Raw genomic sequence first — 19,430 nt, forward strand, 5'->3', positions numbered from 1 at the left:
GTAGAGAAGATGGTTTTGGTAGTGGCAATGTCGATGGTAGAGATACTGGGTTTTTGGGTCTTGTAGCTGAGTAATCTACAAGATAAACAAATTTCCCATTACCTTCCCCAAGTGGTTCGATGTCTAGGTCACCATCCATCCATCTTTTCTAAAATTCAGATTGGGTGGATTTCTTCTTCTTGCCTCATTTCTTTTTATGAGGCTTGTAGGTTGAGTTGTCCATGCTTTCAATCCATTCCTCAAAATTCAGATCTGTACATAAATCACATGAACATATAGGATCCCATGGACAGTGTCCGATTGCTGGATCTTTGAACATATACATAGGTTTCCCATCTGCCTGAAAACTTTCTATTAGGGCAGCTTCTAGTCTTGGACTGGAGTGTTGGAATGATTGCATCATCAATTGTGTAGGAAACACTGATGGAGTTGTTGATGTATTTTGACTGAGATGATTGTGATCAAATCTAATCTCGCTAGTATCATCTCCCTTTGAAATGATATGGCTTTTGGTAGATCTGACTGGTTGTCTGTGCTCCTAAAGCAGTTCATAGTTTGTAACCCATTTTTCTGGTAAGAGTTTTAATAACTCTTTCTTTGGAATCTGTCTGGGTACATGGATACAGTGTGGCTCTTCCCTGGTGTTTACAGAAACCAACAGCGAATCATCAAATTCTTGATTGGATAGTTTAAAGGCATGATCTTAAATCCTATATACAATCTGATAATGGAATGTGATAGTAACTGCTGATTCCACCATTTTAGCCCTAACTATCTGGATTTGAACCTTCAAGGTATCCACAAGATTTGGATCTTGAAGTGACATGGTAAAATTAGGAAATAAGGTTACCATGATTAATCCAGAGCTCAAAGTTGCTTCAACAGTCGCGATACATGCATATTCATATTTATGGTATCTGGAGTCAAGAAGAGCAATAATGAATGTTGACACTCGACTTTGGAAGGGTTAACTAAATATTAAATTTATATATTTTTAATTAAATACATTTTATTACAAATGTTCAGTTATATAAAAAAATCACTTTTGTTCATATTTTAAAAATCAGTTTTTAATTAACAATTTTAAATTATTACAAAATAATTATTTTGATTTTTTATATTTTCAAAATATAAATCTTTGAATAAAGAGAATAAAAATTATTTCACAAAACAACGAAAAACCTTAAAAAAATTTCCCTTGTTTTTTTTTATATGTTATTAATAATTTTCAAATTTGGATAGTTCAAGATTTCAAATACATCAGTCAAACGATCAAAGTCCCGTAAAATCTAGCTTAGGAATTGAAAATATGAACTGAATTAAACTAAAAGAGATAATTTTGTCGATTCAATGTTCCATGGGGATATCTAACTTCATCTCTCTAAATACATATGTTTTGTGTTCATTTCTTATTGAATTATTATATATGTATTTTTGCATTTTATTTTAAATACATATGTTTTGGTTTTCTATTTATAATTTCTTTATGCTTTTTAAAATTTTAAATCATTTTTATCTTTTTATCTAAAATGATTTTTTAAATATTTTCTTTTTAAATTTTAGAATTAGAATTCAATTGACAAATTTTGTAAATATTCGAGCTAAATTTATTGAATTTTTATAAGCGAATTAAATGACATTTAAGTAAAAATTGAAAACTAAATTTGTTGAATTTTTAGATTTGAATCAAATTGTTAAAATATGCAAGTATTGGAAGGTTAAATTTGTTTTAGATCAATGAAAAGAAGGTCTACCTCAGCTTTCTATTAAAATTTAAAATTTAAAATTTAAAATTTAAAATTTAAAAGCATTGGTGATGAAATTGAAAATTTTAAAATTGGTTGACCAAAATAGTACCTACCCAAAAATTGGGTGACCACCTAGATAGTTTACCATAAAACTTTATTAGCCAGTTTTCATACCAGTGTAATTTTTAAAAAATATAATTTTTTATACTATTCTTAAACTAGTTATGCATAAAGTGAAGGTAAGATTAGTCAAAAATGTAAAAAAGAAAAAAAGAAAAGGCTTTGTGTTTTAGATTAATTAGAGAAATAAGTTGATTTTACACAAGTAAAAAGCCCTGTAGAGGCAGACATCAATCATAAAAATGGCACAAGAATCTTAGAATTCGTTTTCATCAAAGTAATATAATATATCATCATCACACTTTGCATATTTCATCTCATATTTATCCGATAGAGATTTCATAAATTCAAATACATAATATTATATATCTTGGAATAAATTTTAAAAATATAATTGCATATTTAATATAAATATTACAAAAAGAATGTTAAATCGAATTAAAAAATACATTTCGAAATGAAAAAGCTACAAATTCTATTTCTTACAATTGGTTTTAGCATTGTTTATCACTCCAAACCTATCTTAAAAAACACCGGTCAACAGAGTGAATGAAATGAGTTGAAGTAACCTTTGAATTATACTAATTTATCATTCCCTTTCTTTTGATCACAACCATAGCCATAGGTATCTTATGATCGCTGCCCAAAGCCAAAGAAGGTACCACTTCTAATTTCACCCAAATCAGTTTTAGTAGTGCAGTCAAACAAAGACTTCTTAATTTCACCCAAATCCGTTTATAGAACAGATGATCTCCACATTACCTGAGTTAGCCAAAGGGTGTTTCCAATCCTGTAATCTTCTCTGCTTCATTCCATACAATAGTCACTCCCTGCTCTTTGACCACCATAGCTGAAACAGTATCTATCCAGGTGCCAAGAAGTTGGCAGTCGTTTCCTGCTTTTGTTTTGAATATGATTATGATGACCTCTTTCGTTGGCAAGGTTTCTTAGCAGGCAAGGACACTACTTCTGGTGAACTATCAGTTGTAGAAAACGGTTTCGAAACTTCAGACATCACCAGTAGTCTCCGCAGGAGCAAACTCCCATGGAAATATGGTGGAACCGGTTCTTGTCCTTCAAGTACACTTCTCTCATATAAATCTTAGAAACAAACTTGGCAAAGTTATGGCAATCAACGCAAGTCCGGAGGTTTTTAATCACACGGAGTGGGGCTCTATCAGAGGTTGAAATCAACCCAAAAGTCAATGCCAATTTCTCACTGTGGCCTAGGAATATCTTCTCCTTCTGCTCCTCATCCACATCATGTAAAACACAGCTTAAATCAGGAACGTATCCGGCTTCCTTGAATTTTATTGATAACTCTTTCATCTTTGCAAACACCTCTTCCCTTCTTGGATGCGAAGGAATAGGATCACTTGCATGGAAGGAATGAAGGGTTTGGTCAAGCTCAATCCAACTTCTTCCTGGCTCTTTCTTCACAGCTTTCTTCAACATCAAATCTCTCACCATTCTTACATCTTCCCATCTCCCCATAGAAGCATATAAATTTGATAGAATAACATAGTTCCCTGCACTCTCGGGATCAATTTCTAGCAGTCGATGCCCTACAAATTCACCAACGTCGATGTTTGAGTGAACCTTACAAGCACCTAGAAGTGAACCCCACAAAGCAGCAGTTGGTTCAAAAGGCATCTTTTTGATAAATTGGAAAGCCTCTTCTACTCTACCAGCACGCACAAGCAAATCTACAACGCACCCGTAGTGCTCAATGTCAGGCTCGACCCCATTTTTCCCATTCACCATTTCCTCAAAGATTTCCAATCCCACATTTTCCATCCCTCCATGGCTGCAACCAGATAAAACACCCTGCAGAGTGACACCGTCAGGTTTTATTTTATTTTCATTTCTCATCAATTTGTAAAGCTCTACTACCTCTCTTCCCATTCCGTGTTTGCTGTACCCCACAAGCATTGCAGTCCATGAAATAACAGTTCTCTCAGGCATGTTATCAAATATCCTTCTCGAGTAAATGAGGTTCCCACACTTTATATCGATCAAAGAGTTCTGAAGTACCACATAGAAGGGAAGTTTACATCGCAGTACATGGTTGTGAACTTGCTTACCAAGATCTAATGCTGCAAGCCCAGATAATGCAGTTAGAACACTAGCATAAGTAACATAATTTGAACTCATTCCTTCTAAATTCAATCTTCGGAATAATTCTAGTGCCTCTGCATCTAACCCTAACTGAGCATACCCTGAAATTATGGCAGTGCATGAAACAACATCCCTTTCCGGCGGGCTTTCGAAAACCTCTCTAGCTTCATGAATTCTACCAGCTTTGAAATACATGTCAAGAAGTGAGCTCCCAACAAAGATATGGGTGTCAAGAGTTCTCTTGATTATAAGGGAGTGGATTTGCTTTCCCAGCTCAAAACCAAAAGTCCCCGTACAAGAAGATAGTACAGCGGTAAAGGTGAATTCATTCGGTTCAGTAACTGCAGCAAGGTCATGTCACCACAGAGTAACAAGAAACCAAATCAAAATAAGTAAGGTGCCAATCCATTTTAATAAAAGGCGATTCATAAACCATCAAGAATAAGTTATATCATCCGTTGACAATACGGGATTTTAGTAAACCACAACAAGACTTACAAGACTGAAAATGTGATTTTACATTAGACATTACCAATCTCTTTTAGCTCATATTGATTTAACTGATTATAGAGCGATAGCTCCGTATTGAAATTTAGAACCCAAGTCTACACAATAAACATCCCATTTTCTAAAATAAAAAAACTCGAAACGTAGCAAACTGAATCCACGTTAACATGCATGTAGCAAAAATTGTATAGAATCATGCTAGCGATAAATACCTGATCTTAACATCTCTAGAAAAAGATCCAACGCTTCAGTGGCAAACCCTCTTTGAGAATAAGCAGAAATCATGGCAGTCCAAGAAACCACATCCTTCTCAAGCATTTCATCAAGCACATTCCTTGCCTCCCTCAAACGATCACATTTACTGTACAAAATGATCAGCCTGTTTCGAAGGTAAACAGGCGGTAAATATCTTGTTTTGATCATATGGGCATGGACCCTTTGGCCCTCTCTAAATGCCCTTTTCTTTATACAAGCATTTAATAGCATATCATAGCTTTCAAACTTCATTTCAAGGCCTCGAGCCGCCATTTCTATCAAAGCTTCTTTCAGTTGACCATTGGAGCATAAGGTAGTTAAAACAATTTGTGGGTTTGGCGGGAAGGTAGTGAGAGTTAGCTGGTGAGTGGTAAAGGAGCTGACTAAAGATGAAAATGGTGCACTTTTGGGATAGTAATGGAAAAGGCAGTTCAGCTTTCGAAGTAAATTCATCTTCAAAAACTATATCTTTCTAAACTCTTCAGTGACATTGATATTTTACGGCACTAAAAAAAATGTCACAAAACCTACGTATTATCTCAGTGAATGAAATAGTTATAACCGAAAAGATTTTCTTGTTGAATCCATCTTAAAAAAGCCACATTTAAAATGGTTTTTAAATAAAATTTAATTAATTTTTATACAGTACAATTTTAAATTTATACAGCTATACACATGACAAGACTTGTAAATTGATCTCGTAATCTCAAGATGTGATAAACACTCGTAATCAATGATTTGGAGTTCTAATTTAATTAATTTATACATCATTTAAAAAAAAGTTAATATTTGAAATAAAAATTCCCCACCATCTATCTCTATTCCTCAAAATATGACTTCGTGGCAATTGGTGAACACTAGTATCCATGGCCAAAAGAACAAAAACCAAACATGATTAATTACTCCTAAAAAGTGAAAGAGTGAATCAATCATTTGTTTTAAATAGCTTTGCTGATAAAGAGTTTATAAGTAAAACTACACCTTCAAAGGTTTGTCCACGCATACAATTCGTGTAAAAATGATGAATTCAATGATGAATTCAATTTGAGCCAAAAAGGGGAATCTGCTCCGATGACCCCCTTCCCTGTTTGTAGACACCAGAATGGAAATTAAGCAAGGAAATGTTGTTCACAGTAGAAGGCCTGAAGTCCAACGGATTATCCCATTGCACCGTTCGTCCATCGAACCATCTCATATTTACATTCTCAACATCCAAACCATCAATATGTTCCATTATAATCCCTGCTGTGCTGTGGTTCACAAGTCCCTGACATCCCGGCCGATAGTCAACCAACCCTCCCATGTATTTCGTCCATCGTTTGTATGTTAAGTTAATGTTGATGAATCTCAAATTCCTTAGCAGTCCACCTTTAGAACCTGATAAGAAGATACCGTTTTCGGAAACTGCGGAGATGTTTACGAAGTTCAAGTTGGAGATTGAACCCTCTGATGAATCTGAGTGCCGCGGGCAAGTCGTGACATAAATTGGTTCAGCCCTCCCCCACCATGACGGATCATAGTATCTCGTGCTGATGTTTATGTTTGAGAAAGTAATGTCACTTACATTTCCTGCACAAACCAAAAATCGTTCACTAAGCTAGCGTAAAACCGGGTAACATTGAAGATCAAAGAAGAACTAAAAACGAAAACCAGATAGCGTTACCTCCATCACGTATCTGCAATGCGAGCCCTCTATGAGAATCTACAATAGTAATGTTGTCAAAGACCAAATTGTTTAACTCAAACCAGCTAGCACTTCCAAGTTTAATTGCAGAAGATTTGGTTCGAATCCAGGAGTTGGTTGCAGTTAAGTTATATAGAGGGGAAGTGTATGTCTTGGGGCATATAGCATCATCTCCTGTATCAATGTGGCATCTTGTAATCACTGTATTATTTGAATCCTCAATGTCTATTCCATCATTGTTAGGTGTATTGAAATCTCCATAGATTGAAACATCATGGATAGATGTGTTTTCACATCGAACTATGTGCAAGCTGCAATTTATCCAAATTGTTCATCAGGATACATGGAATAACCCAAATCTCTTGTTTATATCATCTCAGCCCTTTTCTAATAGCAATTTTCAGGTTTTACTAATTGTTTCCATACTTCAAATCTACATGATCAAATCTCATATTCCCTACGTTATATCCATCCTTACATTCAAGTGTGTTATCCATCCTAATCTTTCCATAAATCACAACAAACCAAAGTAACTGTAGAAACATGGTATCCCTTGAATTTGTACCTTGGAATTGTCCCTGAAACATATATTCAATTGCAAGATGCTTTCCATTGAAAAAGAAATATGATTTAAATAATTAATTACTAAATAATCTTATATGAATTATATTCCAATAGATAATATTATATTCTTTGAAGCAAAAGCAACTTAAAGAAAACAAAACAAGTAATACTAAAAAAGGGGTGTAACTTGTGTAAGGAGGCATCCAGCAAAATTGGAACTTCGGGTCAAGGGAGAGTCTAAAATGAAGTTGGCCAGCATTGACCATCCTCTAGTAGGGGGTTGTCTTCACAGAAGCTATGTTATCCCAACCCAAGAAAGAGTGCGATATTTAATTCTTTTCTAAGTTTACTTCATATCTTGGGAAAATTAGACCTCTATATTCATATCCAAGTATCCTTACAGAATAGAATCATCATTGCGAGGATATCCAACTAAAATATGCATACGCAGGGAATGCCAAAACTCACTCTCTTACTTGAAAAACCATGGAGTATCAAACTATAGTTATAATGATATGTAACTTTAACAGTAAAAGCCTCACATGCAATGTGTCAGCCACGGATAGGGGCATCCACGACTGCCAAGTCTGTATTGAAATTGAATAAAATAGAGCCGAGGGACAAACTGAAAAGGGATAAGGTTCGTAACCAATACGATTCTGACACATATGCAATCACAACGTGATAGAGAGAGAAAAAGAAAAGGGACTTACCACCAGTAGGCCGGTTGCCTGAAGGTAACGTTCCAAACTCTGACGTTGGTAGAGTCAAGAAAACCCACCAACCTTGGCCTACACTCATCGCCGGAGCAAGCCCCTGTCTGGTTCCAGCTCACCATCACGTTTTTTCTTTCGTCGAACTTCACCACGAACTCCAACCCCTGCCCATCCACCACCCCTCCACCTGTTATCCCTACATCCCTTGCATTCTCTGCCAATATCACATACCACCTATCGAACTCTTTCGGGTAGTCTTCCAATTTGGTCCCACCCAAGATGGTGGAGCCTTTCGGGATGTCCAAAATCACGTTGGATTTGAGGAAGATGGTGGCAGTTAGGTATGTGCCTGTTGGGAAGGTCACGTAGCATGGTTTAGTGCGGCAGCTGTCGATGGCCGACTGGATGGCGGCTGTGTCGTAGTGTTTGCCGTCTCCGGTGGCTCCGAAGTCTCTGACGGAGATGGTGGGAGTATGTGATTGAATGACGATGGGGAGGAGGAATAGGAAAGTGATCGCTGTTAGACGGGGAATTGGAGCTGCTGCTGCTCCACCACCCATTTCTTTTGGATCTGGTCAACTGATTAGGAAATGGAAGTGGCCAAGCCAAGCCAAGAAATTGGCGTTTAGTAAAGCGGAAACTTGTTATGAAGTAGTGTTCCTTCTTATCGACAGAGAAATATTAAATACGATACAAAGCAATCATTGGGAATTTGCGTAACAAACAAGAGCTCTGGGCCATTGGAGAGTGGACCATTATGGCGTGAGTAATCTACTACGTTTTTCTTTTGGGGGGCTTTTCACTGGACTGGTTTCATTTTTCGGACTGCCTTGTTATTGTCACCATAATTGATTCATTGGAATGAAATGTGTAGATGCCATCCTCGTCATTCCGATCAAATACAACCAAACAGAATTGGACAAAGCAGGCGCCACTGAAACCCTTTTCATAGTTCATACACAAATTCAGTCTGTCAAGGACTAAAGCAAATATATAATATTGAACAAAAGAAACTATCTTTCATAATAGTAACCATAGTTCGTTCTATGATTTTACAATATGAATCAATCTACCCCGCAAATGAAGTATTAATTGAAGGACTTTTGAGTTTAGTATATATAGTAATTAATATATATATGTATATAATAGTAGTAACAGCATACTGAGACTTTCTTGTCTCTGGTCCTGAGGAATCCCAAGGTTTCCAACCAACTCTGAGTAAATATATGACATGGAAACCAAGAGATAAATGATAGGAGTCTCTCCTTTACTTCCTGCTATTTTCTAATACTTGATATATATACAATACTAGCTACAACTACAACAATCTTTCCACAAGTCTAACCGATGGAACTTCTTCAGACTTCATAGCTCCATTTTCAGTTTGATTTGCATGCAACGTTGCTGCACCAAAGTTGCAATAGATGTTAGTCTCAGTCTCTGTTTCATTGGCATGAGAAGGAACATACAAAACCCATTTATGAAACGAAATTGTATGAATAATATCAAACTTGATAAAAGTTTTAAGTAGCAAACATCTGGAACTCGAAGCTGACAACATCATTTTCTCATCAATTCTTCAACAAAGAAATGAAGTTCTCTGAATGAAGTAATTGTAGGATAAGTTTTAAAACCTTGAGAAAAACAATTATTTGACACCCTTCCCACCTAGCTTTTCCCTCGGTTTTATCCAGCATTGTAGTACAATAATAGCCAGTGCAGATAACCACAGGGATAACTAAATCATGACTCCTTAAACTTTTAACCTCAAAAAGTTCCTCCGACTCTCCATAATTTGCTATGCTGTTCTTTCTCAAAAATTCTATTCAATTTATTAAAGGGAAATGTCAAAATTCAATGCAATCTGTGAGGAAACTTGACAACAACCACCTTGTTGGTTGTCCATTGACCATTTGAAGAGAATAGTTCAACCTCTGCTACTGCTTGTTTAAGATGAAACTTGAAAGTTAGATGTGATTCAAAATGTTAGGTTGTGGTTTTGCAAATTTACTAATTATGATAATTCAGAAAGCAACTAAACTCATTCCTTATCTACCTGAATTTGCTGAGGAGTCATAACTTAAAAGTGAGTTCTCTGGAGTGATGTAATTATTGCAGACTTCTCTCCCCCAAACAGGCTGCTGAAGTGCATCAAATTGCCATTGCTGCTGATGCTGTTGCTTGTTGCCATTGACTTGAACCTCAGGCCATATTAGAGGCATAACCATACTGGGGAAGTTACTGTCCGGTAGAGATCCGCTCTACAAGTATTAAACGATGATTACACCTGTTAGTGGAAATTTTCAGGTAATTAAATCAATACCTATTGTCTTGACTAAGAGAAACTTGATGGTATACCATGTAAATTGTGCATCATATATATGCTCCTACCCGACATAATCCATTATAAAGCCAGTTTATATTACCAATTTATATTACCAGATTTCACCAATTTATATGTACACTTCGTTTTATGGCTTCGTCTAATTACCAATTTATATTACCAGATTTCACCACAAAAGGGTAATATAGAACCAGCATTTCAGCATTTTCCGTTCAAACCATTCTGCTGACAGCATTATAAATCATTTGAAGACCCATGAATTTCAATATTTTCCAGCAACAATGGGCCATCATGGCTGGCACCATTCTGATTTTCCATCGAAATCTACATTACCATTAGCTGACTGACAACCATTTTCCCAGTCACATTAACCAATGGTTGAAAGCATAAAGAGCAGATGACGATGGTGGTCGTGACATGACCAACTGCCCTCCAAATATTAATGAGAAGCAGTCCTTTGAAATACCAGCTAGGAATCTGGTGGAAGAAGCCATAGAACGTAGTGTACACCCACTTACACCTTACCAATCTATAGTCTGAGTTCATAAACAACAATTCTAGAATGAATATAAGAAAATTTCAGGAAACCTCTGACATTAAAGTCCTCTGGAGGAATATAGTCGTAGCTTAGTTCCCACCGAACCTAAAGAAGGCTGAAAACTTTGCAGAACTACCAGTCAAATGAACTAGGAGAATTACCAAAGAAGCTGAGCTTTCAACTCCAAATGTTACACTAGGCATATAAGACAAGGTGCCAGATACTTACTTCCGTTGTGAATATACTGTTGAGGTTGAAATCAGTTCTCGGGTTCACAGCAGCAAGTCTCATTGATAAGAACTGCAACCAAAGAAACATGATACCAGAATCAGACCATGGGAATGGAAGATACTGCAAGTCTCATTGATAAGAACTGCAACACAAAAATGATGCTTGAGATGAACAATTCTCACCTCCACTTGATTTTGTAGGGACTGCACATGATTGATGATTTCATCCAACACCAAAGCTGTACCAGAAATCTGCAGAACAGATTACAAACTTGTTGAATATATTTAAATTTGTAGTCTTGTAGACATTCTGTAAAGAAATTCAAACTAAAAGCGCTTCAGACAACATTCAATTTCTTGAACCTAATGCCTTAAGAAACAAAAAACATAGCTGACAAAGCTCTTGACATTTAATCCTCATAGAATATTTTTATAATAAACATACAAGAAGGGTGGACTACCATTTGAACTTTAATTTATTGTTTTTATTTGAAACTACCAGAAACAATTTGTATGGGCTACAAGGATACTTTGTCTACATGAAAGCATTAATTGAAAATAATGTCAGTGTTGTCAAAGGCACAAGGCACACTTACGTGCTAGAACCCACATATTGCTGGAGAGCATGTCACAAAACAGACATTTGTCTGAGTGAAGGTGCAATATGTGTGTATATATTATATACCCCCACCCATAATAATACTAAACTCTAAACCGTAAATTCAATTTAACTTGCAAAACATGCAAGATTTTCTTTTCCTGTTCTTAGACTATGCATCATTTCCTTATAGTCTCACGTATGGAATCCAATTTATCTAACAAAAATACAAATTTTCCATTTTTCTTTTACTGGCCAATATGCATGATTTCCTTAGTCTCATATATGTTGTTGAACACACAAATATTGAGAATAGCGAGTTCAATATTATCCCATTTCTTACTAGTAAAAGTACAATTAATTAAAAATAACTTCCAGACTTCTATTTTTGGGTGCTTATTGCCTTACAGAAAAGTGGGCTTAGGCACACAAGTGTGCGCCTGATCAAAAGTGCACGTTTGATTTCTGGTGCTAAGGTGCACAGTTTAACAACACTGATTCAGATATTGGAAATAAATGGCCTGAGTACCAGACTTAAAAGCAGGAAGTCAACTCAAAGGGAAGCAGGTAAGTTTCCAGTTTAGTATAGTAGAATCCACCTAGATTTTGATTGCTTGAAAATTATGGCTTCAACTTTCGGAATAACCATGTAAGCTTATCTTAGGCTGCGTACCAGGAACCATTAAAAGACATGAGAGAATTGAAAATTTCATGACACACAGATAGATGGCTTAATCATGGCCTCATACTAAAATAAGTTCCAACCTGACTACCTCCAAAACAAAAATCTAAAGCTAGATGGAATCCTGTAGTTCCAATCTCCTGAAGAATGTAATGTGAAAGGCATCAGACTGAAAGCAATTAAAATCAACAATTTTTTTTCAAAAATTCCAAAACTCTTGTCCTTTAAAATTTCAAGGAGATCATGACTTGTGGTCCAGGAAAAGAAAGGTTATTCACAGGTTTGCTTATCTACTCTCTGCTGAATTGTGGTCACTTCATGAAGAAAAGGCGCCAGAAAAAGACTCAGATCTCCTTTTATTTGTCAAAAAGATCTTATGAAATGTTAAGGAATAAATCAAGATAATGTCGTGAACAATTAAAACTAATTAGCCAAGAACTACCACATTATGTCCACATGTAGTTAGGCAGGATATTTGGCATGTAAAAAGCATTTTCTTTTGTCATCCTTTTTCTACTTATCCTGTAGAGGACAGATACCGAACCTATAACAGAAGTTAGCAACCATTCTATATCAATGAAATGGTACCCCATAAAGACATCTAATCTAACAAGCCACTAGACATGTCTACAGAGCTCTTCATGGTAATGTCAAGCTCAAGCATTTGCGCATGACCAAAACTATACTTTTCATAGATGATTCAAAGTCCAAAACACCAAGTAGAAAGATCTTAGAAAATCTAGCTTTCCGATTTATACTAACATCGCTAAAAGGACAACAAAACCGGACTTGCTATTAGAAAAAAGATGAAATGAACCATTTTTTTAATTAAAAAAAAAAAGAAGAAAGAAAAGAAAAGTGACTCTGAACAAACTCTCCCCACAAAAGAAAAGTAGCCAAAACATTAAAATCACCAAACTGCCATTAGGACATCAAGATCATCACTTTTATTGTTACGGAAGTATTGTGCAAAAGGTGACAAAGACAACATTTACTAACAAAAAGGAATCTAAAGACCTTTCTTGTTGCCCGTTTAGACAGATAATCCTTGTTTGATAAAAAAAATAACAATCAAATCAGTAACCAACCTATTAATCCAATTGAAACTCACCTTATTGCAACCAGGTACCAACTCCTGTAGTAGCTTCATTCGTGCATTAATCTTCTCTCTCCTTGCCTATAATTCCCCGTATTAAACACCAAATTTAGCTTCAACATAAATTAGCAAATACTAATAAGAAAATTAATTAAGGAGTTAATCGTGATTTCATAGGATATTAGTGAACTACTCTCTCTGCTAAGCTATGGCTATCCGTTGCTTCTCCCCGGCGAGCTCTAACGTGAACATAGGGAAGCTTTTCAGGGCCATCTGAGCTATCATTCGCCGCAGTTTTGCTTTTCTTCGTTGAACCTTTAGCCTAAAAAACCCCTCAAAAACGAATTATTAAGCTGATTAATTAAAATTATGCCGAAAATGGAAAATCCCAGAAACGCTAGTTGAAAATTTTCTTTTGTGTATGGTTTTCCACCTTCTTTTCGCGATCCTTTCTCTTGAAATTCCGCTTCTCCACCGCTGGGTCAGAAACCAACGGCTGACATGACTCGGTCTCCGCCGGCTCACTCTTCACTGCTTTCTCAAGATTCAAGGTTGCATTGTTCGACGTCGTTTCAGGCGCGTTGCTCTTGTTATTGGTGTTGTTAACCCCTCCAGCAAACACAGAGGACCTCGCAGCTTGATCAATCAAAGTGGTATTAGAGGGAAAAAGAAAGTTTCCTTTTAAAGCTTCAAAGCTAGAAGCCGAAGCAGCGATAAGCTTAGCCGAAGCCGGAGAGTGAAGAAGCTCAAGGGCTCGTGAAGCCGGGAGTTCAAGAAGAGCCGTGAGAGAAGTCGCATTGTCAGATGGCGGAGCCAAGATTAAACGGTGGAATTCGTCTGTAAATTGTAGGGATTCGAGTGCCGCAACTTGGTCCCCGTCCGACGCCGTTATGTTGGATCTGGTTTCCGTCGTCCCTGCCTTCGACTCCATTAGAGGGCGGGGGGACTAGGCAATTTGGGAAGTGTGAAAAATACCCACGTTCAAAATTCAGGAAAATAAAAAGCAGCCACTTGGTTAGTTCAACCCAAATTGCAGTGTTAACAGGTTAAAGAAGTGAAGCGAGAAAGTTGGGTTAGATTCGTGGAGGGCGGTCAGCTCAAGCTTAGAAGAATGAGTAAAACGTTGTTGGAGAGAGTGTTTGTCGCCCTGAAAAGTGCAGACACATTAGGAAATTTCTTTTATAAATTTTTATTATTTCTGCAGAGAGAGCAAGCGACGAGGAAAACGCACTAAACTTGTACAGTTGGTTGAGATCAGGAGAAAACAAGTTCGCTGGGTTGAGTTGGGTTGGGTTAGATTTTTGGGTCAGTTCGCTTCGAGCTGCCATAAGCTTCCAATATTTACAAGTTTGGGGCTGAATTTGGATTTCGGCTCAATCCGGTTTCCCGAATCGTTTTTAGTGTTTTTTATCATGAATAATTATCTATGTTTGAATCAGATTTGAGGGTATATAAACCTCCTTAATAAAAAAAAATCAATCAACCCTCTTCACCAAAAATATATTCAATTAAACTTTTAAATTTTTTAAGTTGTATCAATTAAATTTTTCGATCAACATTTTTCGTCTTTAACTGCTATAGCGTTAATGTAATGTTTTGTGTCAGTCACAGTTGTTGATGTGGTAGTGTCAAGTCAGCTGCCACCTTAGTAAAAAAATAAATATTTTAATTTTTTATAAATTAAAAGGAATATTTTTTATGTTTTACTGGAATGAATCTAAACAAATAATTGTACAAGTTCATTCATTTCAAAACTCATTTTTAAAATAGTTAAAAATTAGTACTTTTAATTTTTATAAATATGTAGACTTAATTATGGGTCAGACCGGGCCAGGCCAAGACAAAATTTTAGTTATATTTTCTAGACCCAGATTTGGCCCAAAAATAGGCCTAAAATTTTGCCCAAGCGCCCTAGATAAAAAATGTTAAACCTGAGCTCAGCCTGGCCTGTCTGTATTTAAAATTTTTATATTATTTTATATAAAAACAAATTTATAAATACAATACATGAAATACATTAAAAAAATTAAAATAAATATTTCTCAATAAATTAAAAATACATTCAAAAATCTTTATACTTAAATAAAACTAAGATAGTTGTAACTTAGCAAGCAAATGCTTCTAAAATAGTAGTAAGGGTAATAAAAAAAAGAGTTATACAATATACAAAGTTCAAACAATAACAACATAATAGTAACAATATAATAGCAAAACAACAGAAGGAAAGAAAAAAAAGATATTCGAGCCAAGTCTGGCCAAAAAAAGACCTTATTTTTTGTCCAAACCTATTTTTCGGACCTATATTTTTGTCTAAATCCTCCTACTTTTCAGGCGAGCTTTGTAGCCCGACCAATGATCATCTAGATTCATTGAAGACGATTTTTCTAAATTATATAAAATTTTAAAATATTAAAAAATATATATTTTTAAATATGTGTCAATTTTTAAATTCTGATACCTTTTTAGATATATAAAAAATAAAATTTTATTTTGGAAAGTAAATAAATTTATTCTTCAATAAGGAAAGGAAGGGAATTTAACACTTGCCAAGAATTTTCGTTATTGGACAATAAATCCATCAATTAAATAATAATAATAATAAGTGAATTTTACATGTCATTTTCATGAACTTAACTGTTCATATATTAATATGAGATGGATCAAAGCACATGATCAAGATGAATCTAAACATGAGATGGATTTGCCATGACCATATGTCCTTATATAAAGATTGAAAAATAAATTTATTTATATATTTTTATATTTCTTAAAATATATTTCTTAAAATGTATCAATAGAATTTATATCATATTTTTAAAGAAAATAACTTTTAATATTTTTAAACTTTATATAATTTAGAAAATTATCTTTGATATGTCCATATTCATAGTGAATGTGGACAACCATGTGTCCTGTTTCATTTTGGATTTAACTTTTAAATAGTTTTTATTATTTTGACAATATTAGTTTAATTTAATATTTTTATAAACAGAAGCTCAATTGGCTCAAAGACGAATATTTTAAAAAGCTACTGAAAATACCAAAATTGAATGAAATTGAAGGTAACAACGCTGTAAAAATTCAAGCCTAAGGTCTAATCTAGAAAAGAAAAACAGAAGTTAAGGAAGGAAATACATGTGCCCATGGCAGCAAAAACATAAATGGATCATCAATCAGTTCAATATATTAGAAGGAACTTCAAGAAAAAAAGCATACTTGATTCAATCATTTCTTTAGGAAGATAACACTCCTTTCACTTGATTCTTCAAAACTTGGAAAATTTGTCTAGGGAACCTCCCCTTTGCATCAATCAGCCCGAGTAAAAACCCATTCAGTAAACTAATCAAACTATCAACTTTTGATACATCTACTCCAGTAAGCTAGGTTTCACTTTCAACACACAGACTTACAAATACCAACTACCACAGTGCCAAGTAATCAAAATGCATGCACATCAACTTCATCGTGTAAAGAGTTGAACGCAGATATCACTAGCCTGCAAATTGGAGGTTATTTTCAGCATGCATAACATGCATAGGGAAACAGAGAAATCGGATAGAAATCTCAAGAAGGCAAAAAGAAACTAATTACGAAAGAAAACTATATAGACAGAAAGAAATATAATTTCCAGGATGTGTATATTCTAAGGCAGCAAACAACAGAACTACAGTATCTTCACATCAATTAAAGAAAGAGCTAACTTGTCTCCATTATGAACATGCATGCATCTCTCTAAACACCTCTGAATGAAAGACACACCAGCATTTTTATCACTGCTTAATTGTGACATCCTCCTAGCTGTAGGGTACTGAAAGAAATTACGTAATTCCACTAGTTTACACTAGAAAATACGATAATTCTGCTAGGAGAAAATATAAACAAATGAAGCTTGCATTACTTTTGAATACTTTGCAGTTCTCACAAGATACACCATGTATAGCTAACAAAGACAGCTTGGGTCCAAAGACACGTAACACCTATTGATGGAAATTGAATCTTTCATACATATAGAATTATAATCTATTAATGGAAATAGAATCTTTAAATACATATAGAAATAGATTGGTTTGCAAGTATGCCATAACTTACTAATAATATATCCCTGGTGAGGGAGTTTCAGTTTTTGAAAATGAAATTCTTGAATCTTAAACAGTCAAAAGTTGAAGAAAAATAAATCAAATATCACAAATCTGATACGCAAGTTAATACTAAATTTTGGACACATTGGAAGCTATTTTGCATAATGCAACAGTAAACTAGCCAGGTTATGCATGCATGCAATATTAGCATGGATATAATTGTAAATGCAGCAATCTACTTCAACAACAGAGAAACGGTACATGCATGTGCTGAATTATGACAAGAGGACTAACCAAAGGGTTCCTAAAATACTAGTAGAAAAGAGAGGTTCGAATGTCTAATTCTTCAAACTTCCATGCGAAGAAAAAGAATATGCTTGCAGAGAGGAGTCTACACCCAACAAAGAGGGAAAAGCTTAATTAGAATGACTAAATCATGCAATAAGTACATGGCAGTGCAGAAATAATAGTGCTAAATATAGGAGTGAATCAAAAACAAAATATTGCTTAAGTTCCGAAATAACCTGAACAAAACTACAGTGAAGAGCAATAAGTAAACGGCCAACTTGATAAAACGATATTTCTTCTCAGTATTAAGATCTCTGAAAATCTCAGTGACATCAAGAAGATGCTTCCGATTCAAGTACCTGAAACATCAATTATAAATAAAACATTATGCAGTCACAAATTGAATGCAGAATTTAGTTCAAAACGTAACTATATTAAAAGGAAAGTTAGTTGATTCACTTGTCGACTTCATTTTTCAATCGATTATAAGGATCCATGATGCAAGCATTGCCTAGAGTTAGCATTTCAAAACAAAACTTTTAACTTAAAAGATTTCTTGCTTGAAAATTTTCCTTTAACACGACTATACACATCTGTCTCTCTGAAATGGTGATAGAATCTTATGAATGAATTCACAACTTTCTAAATATAACACTAACAGTTTTGAAAGCACAGAAAACCTCAGGGCAAAGATCCAAGTCAAAGTCCAAAATTAAAATTTAAAGCCAAGCTCCTAGCAAGATTCAAATCTTGTTCTTGTATATCTACATCATCATCGGTCTCGACCTATAAAGTCTAAAATATTTGACCTGATTCAAACCTAACAGAGCAAAGAAGGGGGGGGGTGCCATTGTACAATAATCAGAGTAAACTTAAATGCATAGTTTATTTAGGGAGTAAGTAAACGAACTTACAACATGAGATGATAAGCAGCGATAGGAAGAGTGAAAAGAAACATGAACCAATGCCAGGTAAGCAGGAAAGAAATGCAGAGAAATCCTTGCAAAAGGAACTCCGGGAGAACAATCGAATTAATCCGAGTAGAAGCTTCGAAAGGATTCAGATGATCAGCCTCAAGATCTGATAATGATAACAACTGTGCCAAAACAAAATTAGAGAAGATCAAAAAACAAAGAAAGAAAGAAAAGAGGAGAGAAGAGTATTATTACCTGAAAAAAGGATGAAGCAAGAAGAGCAATGTTGATGAAGAAACAGACAACCCAGAAAATTAAATCCCAAGCCATTTTCCCCCAACAATGTTAAAGCTCTGATTAGCTGCCTTTTATTCTTCTTCTTTTTCCTTCAGAGAGAAAAGAGAAACCCTTTGTTTTACAGGGTTTTTTACTTTATTTGAACCGAGTGAAAGTGGAATACATGGATCATGGAACACGGGTGGTCTTTTTTTTTCACTTTTCAGCGTGGGAGCCTGCCTTTCCTTTTTCGGCTTCCTCAAAATGAGATAATATTATAAATTGCTGAATAAATTGCAAAATAGATCATTTAGGTTTAAGTAAATTTACATTTTGATAATTAAATTTTTAAAATTTACTATAAGGTCACTAACATTATCAATTTATTATGTTATAGCAGTTGACGATGTAGGCATTAAGGATGTAAAACCAAATTGATATGGTATGTTAGTATCATTATTTCAAATGAAAATTTTAATATCGATTTTACAGTTGGTCTTATTTCTTTTTTTCTTTTTATTTTCTTTATCCCCTTATTTTCCTTCTCTTCTTCTCTACTTCTTTTTCTCATTTCTTCCTTTCATAACCGACGCTAACATTGTCTCCAGTCATAACATCCAAAATGCATAAATAAACTACGGAGTATCCATATAAATTATGAGCAAAAGGTTAA

The 19,430-nt window shown here is 34.9% G+C and overlaps 3 protein-coding genes across 6 annotated transcripts; all 3 read right to left on the bottom strand.

Annotated features, from left to right (window-relative positions):
• Positions 1-2,404: 2,404 nt before the first annotated feature.
• LOC105799524 (putative pentatricopeptide repeat-containing protein At3g13770, mitochondrial) lies at positions 2,405-8,568 on the bottom strand. The gene is given in 5 exon segments (XM_052621000.1): positions 2,405-4,327; positions 4,706-5,225; positions 5,881-6,152; positions 6,412-6,743; positions 7,710-8,568. Coding segments are annotated over 5 exon segments (3,132 nt in total). The 5' UTR covers positions 8,273-8,568; the 3' UTR covers positions 2,405-2,882.
• Positions 8,569-8,711: 143 nt separating this feature from the next.
• LOC105799525 (transcription factor bHLH48) lies at positions 8,712-14,659 on the bottom strand. Of its 3 annotated transcripts, none has more exons than XM_052620999.1 (8): positions 13,634-14,659; positions 13,394-13,522; positions 13,216-13,281; positions 11,008-11,076; positions 10,823-10,894; positions 9,769-9,973; positions 9,603-9,652; positions 8,712-9,116 (listed from the first exon to the last, which is right to left on the bottom strand). In XM_052620999.1, exons 1-8 carry the CDS (start codon positions 14,129-14,131, stop codon positions 9,078-9,080), a joined length of 1,128 nt encoding a protein of 375 aa, XP_052476959.1. In that variant the 5' UTR covers positions 14,132-14,659; the 3' UTR covers positions 8,712-9,077. The 3 variants fall into 3 exon arrangements, 2 of the variants coding, with proteins under 2 accessions (XP_052476959.1, XP_012485587.1); XR_008188792.1 differs by having other exon boundaries at positions 9,004-9,116; positions 9,603-9,671; positions 13,634-14,657; XM_012630133.2 differs by lacking the exon at positions 9,603-9,652 and having other exon boundaries at positions 13,634-14,652.
• A 1,541-nt stretch (positions 14,660-16,200) lies between these two features.
• Positions 16,201-18,999, bottom strand: LOC105799530 (protein cornichon homolog 1). Of its 2 annotated transcripts, XM_012630147.2 has the most exons (5): positions 18,737-18,999; positions 18,482-18,663; positions 17,804-17,926; positions 17,574-17,670; positions 16,201-16,696 (listed from the first exon to the last, which is right to left on the bottom strand). In XM_012630147.2, the coding sequence occupies exons 1-4, from the start codon at positions 18,809-18,811 to the stop codon at positions 17,592-17,594; spliced, it is 459 nt and encodes a 152-aa protein (XP_012485601.1). In that variant the 5' UTR covers positions 18,812-18,999; the 3' UTR covers positions 16,201-16,696; positions 17,574-17,591. The 2 variants fall into 2 exon arrangements, with proteins under 2 accessions (XP_012485601.1, XP_012485604.1); XM_012630150.2 differs by lacking the exon at positions 17,574-17,670 and having other exon boundaries at positions 18,737-18,994.
• Positions 19,000-19,430: the final 431 nt, after the last annotated feature.

This window comes from Gossypium raimondii, chromosome 9 (genome assembly GCF_025698545.1).
Source record: "Gossypium raimondii isolate GPD5lz chromosome 9, ASM2569854v1, whole genome shotgun sequence".
Classification (NCBI taxonomy): Eukaryota; Viridiplantae; Streptophyta; class Magnoliopsida; order Malvales; family Malvaceae; genus Gossypium; species Gossypium raimondii.

Bases quoted from the DNA above. Each gene is read 5' to 3' on its own strand.
- LOC105799525 (XM_052620999.1), bottom strand. From the start codon at position 14,131: ATGGAGTCGAAGGCAGGGACGACGGAAACCAGATCCAACATAACGGCG. The intron at 13,523-13,633 runs GTGGAAAACCAT...GGGGTTTTTTAG, and splicing joins GAAAGGATCGCGAAAAGAAG to GCTAAAGGTTCAACGAAGAA. The intron at 9,974-10,822 runs GTAAGTATCTGG...TAATACTTGTAG, and splicing joins ACAGTATATTCACAACGGAA to AGCGGATCTCTACCGGACAG.
- LOC105799530 (XM_012630147.2), bottom strand. From the start codon at position 18,811: ATGGCTTGGGATTTAATTTTCTGGGTTGTCTGTTTCTTCATCAACATT. The intron at 18,664-18,736 runs GTAATAATACTC...GTTTTGGCACAG, and splicing joins TTGCTTCATCCTTTTTTCAG to TTGTTATCATTATCAGATCT. The intron at 17,671-17,803 runs GTTATTTCGGAA...TGTTGGGTGTAG, and splicing joins TTCACTGTAGTTTTGTTCAG to ACTCCTCTCTGCAAGCATAT.